Genomic DNA, 5,352 nt, shown 5'->3' with positions numbered 1-5,352 from the left:
GTCCAACTTGCTCGTGAATAAGAGAGCTAAACAGATGGGCAATGGCTCCAGCCTTCAAGGGGCTATCAACTGAACACAAGAAAAGCCAGATTCCCGTCAGTCCCAGGCTTCCAAGACTCTCCATTAAGGAGACTCACGTTGTTATAAGGGTTTAGGATACAAACCCAACAGCCAGCCCACGTTTTTCCCCCACCCCTTTTTCACTGGAAGGCGTGTCATGTAGGTGATGGTATAAACCCTGAATTTTCTGTGTGCAGCAGGTGGCTGGCTTGAAGAAATCCACAGCGGAACGTTTGTAGGCCAGGTGAGACTTGTGGGACGGGGGAGATGTGGCAACGGAAACCCATTCCATAACCCTTCGTCGGGCCTGAAACTTACTATGAATGGAATTCCTAAAAGTCCGTGCTGGCCTCTGATTTAAAACTATTAAATCTGGTTCCCTGAGAACACTTCCATTATAATAAATACATCGCTAGGACAACATATGCTAACTGTACAATCTCGAAGACTAGCGTGAACAACCTATGCGTGAAAAACGCTTCGGGATGTGGCTGTCCTGGATTCACACCACCGAGACTTTAGAATTGGGCTGAGTCGCTGGGTGAGTAACAAACATCTTGGCGGACGACCGTGGGAAGCAGGACACCAGGGCCCTAATTTCACACAGGTGACAAAACTGAATCTGTGTTCATTTGGAACACGGGTGGTGTCTCCAGCTTAAGGAATTTAAGGAGGAAATCATCTGTAAATGTACAGATATGAGTATGTTTTTCTGAAAGACGAAATATTACTCGGCCATAAAAAAGAACAAAATAATGCCATCTGCAGCAACATGGATGGATCTAGAGACGATCATACTAAGTGAAATAAGTCAGACAGAGAAAGACAAATGTCATATGATACCACTCGTATGGGGAATATAATTTTTTTTAAATGATACAAATGAACTCATTTATAAAACAGAAGCAAACTTAGATATTGAAAACAAACTCATGGTTACCAAAGGGGAAACAAAGGGGTGGGGGGGATAAATCAGGAGCTTGGAATTAACATACACACACTGCTATATATAAGATAGATAACCAGCAAGGACCTTCTGTAGAGCATAGGGAACTCTACCCAATATTCTATGGTAAGCTATTTGAGAAAAGAATCTAAAAAAGAATGAATATATGTATACACATAACTGAATCACTTTGCTGTACACCTCAAAACTAAGACAACATTGTAAATCAACTATAATCCCACAAAATTTTTTTTAAAAAGAGTGCTAAGCAGATACACACCACTTTTCATCTTCAAAGCACGTCCTGAAATTAGAGAGACACTATGGTCGCTATATGTAGTGATATATTAAAAGGAAAAAAGATGAGATCATTTTTACGCAACTCAGCCAAACACTTTTTCTTCAACTGAATCTGTGTTCATTCTTCCTGTTTTTCTTCTTCTTCATCCCTCTTCCCTCCTTCCTCAGACATTTCAGCCAGCTGCCCAGGCCTCTAGCTGCTGTAAGGAGTACACAGATAAATTATAACAGAGCCTGCCCTCCAGGGTGTTACACTTAGATCAGAGACCTAGGTCAAAATGGCAGCCAGGGCCTTGGATTCAACCACAGATATGAGTTTGGATCCTTCACTGCTATCACCTTGGGAAGCCAAGGTCACTTAGCTCCTCTGGCTGTCCATTAACCTGACCTGTGAAATGGGGGCTGAGAGTACATCTGTGGGGTTCCCCTAAGGGTTAAATGAGATGACGGGTGAACCCACCTTGCGCACTGCAGACCTTCAACGCATAAAATAATCATGCAACAACAGTCACAAATTATTTTAACTAAGGTCAAAAGTGAGCAGAGTCATAAAAGAAGGACCAGTGGGAGAGGAGGAGAAAAGGAAGGGTGGGGGAGGGAGATCAAGGTCTTGGTGTGTGCTGATATACAGGGGAAGAGTTGTGTGAAAAAAATGAAGCCAGGGCAAAGTTAGCCTAGCAGTAAACCAAGGCCACCCAAATGAGATTAAACAGCGGCCATTTATTCAAAGCTTGTTATCGCAGAAGAGTCGGCCACCATCACTGGTGTTTGGCAGAGATGGAGGGGCAGGCAGGGGAGAGGGCAAGTTTCCTAGTGAGAAGAGGGAAGGCTTCAGTGTGTTCTGACTGGAGGCTGTCGACCCGGGGCAGCGGAAGGCAGGCCAGCTAGAAGCTACTTGTCTTGGGAGCATATCTGGCTTTCTCCAGTTGGTCCCGAGTTGGAAGAGAAGGCAAAAATGAGGGATGCTGAATGAGAAGCCCACGCACCGCAGTGAAGAGTAGCCCCTGCTCTCCGCAACTAGAGACAGCCCGTGCGCAACAATGAAAACCCAATGCAGCCAAAAGTAAATAAATTAAAAAAAAAAAAAAGAGGGACGCTGGATGTTACCGACCAAGTCCTGACCATTTTTGCTTGATGGCTGCAGGGCTTGTGGGTCAGAGTTCTGTGATCAGAGACAGTCTGGCCATTGTCCATTGGTATGTTCCATCTCTCATTAGCAAGACCACTTGGTGACCCGTAACCGTTTACCCCAGAGTTCTCCAGGAACAAGACTGTGATGAAAACTCGTCCCCAAAGCAGGGTGTGCAAGGGGACTGGCTGGCTGCAGGTGAAGGGGGTGGCCACCCACAGTGCCTCCGAGCACAAGGGCCTCGCATTCTCAGAACGCTCCCCACAGGCCAGAAACAGACTCCCCGTCGCCCTGGGCCTTTGTGTAGGGATACGCATGAATTAGAGAGGAAAAAGGTGCTCTGGTGTCCTACAGAAATAGCCATTTTTCATACAACTCCTGGGAGGTGGTAATTTATTCATTCATCTTTCAACATAATTCCTGTCTGACTGATTTTCTCTCTGTCTTCATCTTCTCCAAGGTGCCACACACCTGTCCTGGGTGAATAAGAATAAGTACGGTGTATGCATAGGAGGGTCCACGAAGCCGAATGAATAATGGAAAAGACTAAGCTGAAGCAAATGAAAAAGAAAAGCTCTCTGTTCGTATAAAATTTCTGCCAAAGTAATTACTAACGTTGCTCTTTAGAAAAACAGCAGTAAACTCCTCTAGCTCTTTAGGGTTGGAGGGGGAAAGGGCTGGGATCCCCCGAAGCAGAAATACTTGGTTTCACGTCACCAACCTTAGCCAACACATTTTTGGCCTGTGCTCTAGAAGCTTCTGTTTAGGGTGTAGGGTTTAAACCGTGGATCTGCCACTTAGCGGCCAGGAGATGCTGAGTTCCACTGCGGGTCGTTCTGAGGAATAAGGGAGGTGATATTCTAAGGACTGGTGTGATGCCTAGTGCAGAGTGCGCACTCAGGGAATGCAGCTGTTACTTTATAAAATGCGGAGGAATGGGCCTAGTCTCAGAGAATGACAGCAGTGAAGGTTAATAAAATGGAAATTAGGCCTCTACAAAAGCAGGCTGAAGTCCATTTCCTTCCCTAACAGACCCAAATGTGCTTTGCAAAATATCTGATTACATATTGAAGAGGGACCATTATCCAATAATCCTGTGCTAATTTGTGTAATGATGGAAATCTGTAGAAAGGCAGAAGAAATCAGAGTAACCAGCCAGTCTCCAAGGTGGGAGGAGAGGTAAGCCAGACTGTGAAGGGAGCTATTCTACGTCCTTTGCGTGTGTCTGGCCAGCGTTCACTTGCCTTTCCAGTAAAGCATCCTGATTCGTGAGGGAAACAGCCCTACCCTCGGTCCCAATCCACACGTTTTCAAATGTCATGTTGACACGTGGCTTCTGTCGCGCAACCATTCCTGCAGGCTGATTCCAGGATCTCCACCCGCGCCCAACTAGACCAATGACAGTCAACTGGTCAACTCCAGGTTTTGACAAAAAGTGCAGCTGGCTTCACCATCATCAAGGAAAGACGTCTGTGTGTCTACAAAGGGAAAAGCTGAGCCACAAAAGGGACGAGACAAATTCTTGATGACATCTTCTGAATACCCGGGTCCAGCAAAGGCTGAACGAACGATGGCCCTGGAGTTTTCACTTACATAAGGTAATAAATGCTTTCTGTTTTTGCTTTTTTCTGTAGCCAGCTGAGTATGGTTTCTGTCACTCACAACCAAATCAGCCTGACTGACTGGCTGAAGAAACAGAAAAGGAAGGAGATTCTAGACATGGGTCCCTGCCTTCAAGAAGCTTATGTTCTAGTTAGAGAAGCATACACAAACCCAGTAAACCAGAGAATAAAATTTTAAGTATGTAAGGTGAGTATGATGAGGTTAGGGAGCTGAGGACAGAGATAGAGGAGCAGTGCTTTATTTAGTTAAGACAATGTAGCAGACACAAGAGTGGTGCCAAAAGGTGACTGTGCGCTAATCTTTGAAACACATAAATATGTTAGTTTACACGGCAGAGGGAACTCTGCAGATGTACATGTGTCACAGTTCTTGAGTTGAGGGGAGTACGCTGAACGACCCTGGTGGGCCCAACGGAAGGTCCTAAAAAGATGGAAAAGTCAGACAGGAGGAACAGAGTCAGAGAGACTTAAAGATGCTACGTTTGCTGGCTTTGAAGATGGAAGAAGAGGCCCGTGGGCCAAGGAAAGCAAGCAACCTCTCGAAACTGGAACAGACTGTCCCCTAGAGCCACGAGGCCCTGCCAACACCTTGAATTCAGCCCAGTGAGACCCATTTCAGACTTTTCATCTCCAGAGCAGTAGGAGAATACATTCGTACTTTTTAAGCCATCAAGTCTGCATTCATTTACTACAGCGGCAATCAGAAACTAATACAGACACTCAGGATTGGCCTCTTTGAGAAGCTTTTATACTAAGAGCTAAAGGATGAGGAGATGGCCATACCACGAGGGAAGAACACCAGGGCAGGAGAGGCAAGAGCTTCACGAGTTCTGAGAACTTCAAGATCATTGTGGCTGGAATGATACACATATACAGATTGCTTAGCCCTGAGGTTTACAGAATTTAAAGCACCATAAATATTCAGTGCAACCCAACTTTTGTGGAAACAAAGCGCTCTTTAGTGATTTCCTTGATTTTAAACTCAGAAAAAAAATAATAATAACCAGCACAAAGAATTCCACAAAGTGCAATTATCCCTAGTAATTCCAACTTAGAGGCCGATTTATATTCCTAACATGCATTCCAGATTTTCTGGAGGTGTCTTTCCTCATACGTTCTGTCCTGCTGTCCCAAGCAGTATATTCATACACCTGACCCAGAAGAGGCATAAACATGGGTAAACATGCCTGGGGTTTCTTGGTTGGAAAATAGATTCCCTGATGCTATATATCCCCCTATGACTCGTTCTCCCAAGTCGCCCTAGAAATCATTAAAATATTTTGGCTGCACAGGGA

General features: G+C 45.1%; 1 protein-coding gene across 4 annotated transcripts in view; it reads right to left on the bottom strand.

Moving 5' to 3' along the window:
• WWOX (WW domain containing oxidoreductase) overlaps nucleotides 1-5,352 on the bottom strand; it is a 976,751-nt gene that overhangs the window by 496,191 nt on the left and 475,208 nt on the right. The window contains exon 9 of one of the 4 annotated variants that reach the window (XM_024735511.1): nucleotides 1,428-1,506. The exons of the other annotated variants lie outside the window; for them this stretch is intronic. Within the exon in view, the coding sequence (XP_024591279.1) occupies nucleotides 1,480-1,506 (27 nt within the window). The 3' untranslated portion in view covers nucleotides 1,428-1,479. Of the gene's footprint in view, nucleotides 1-1,427; nucleotides 1,507-5,352 lie in introns of those variants that run through there. 4 annotated transcript variants of the gene reach the window in all.

Source organism: Neophocaena asiaeorientalis, unplaced genomic scaffold (assembly GCF_003031525.2).
Source record: "Neophocaena asiaeorientalis asiaeorientalis breed wild unplaced genomic scaffold, Neophocaena_asiaeorientalis_V1.1 scaffold40, whole genome shotgun sequence".
NCBI classification, from domain to species: Eukaryota; Metazoa; Chordata; class Mammalia; order Artiodactyla; family Phocoenidae; genus Neophocaena; species Neophocaena asiaeorientalis.
Note: the sequence above shows the minus strand (reverse complement) of the source record. Positions and strands in the feature narration are given on the sequence as shown.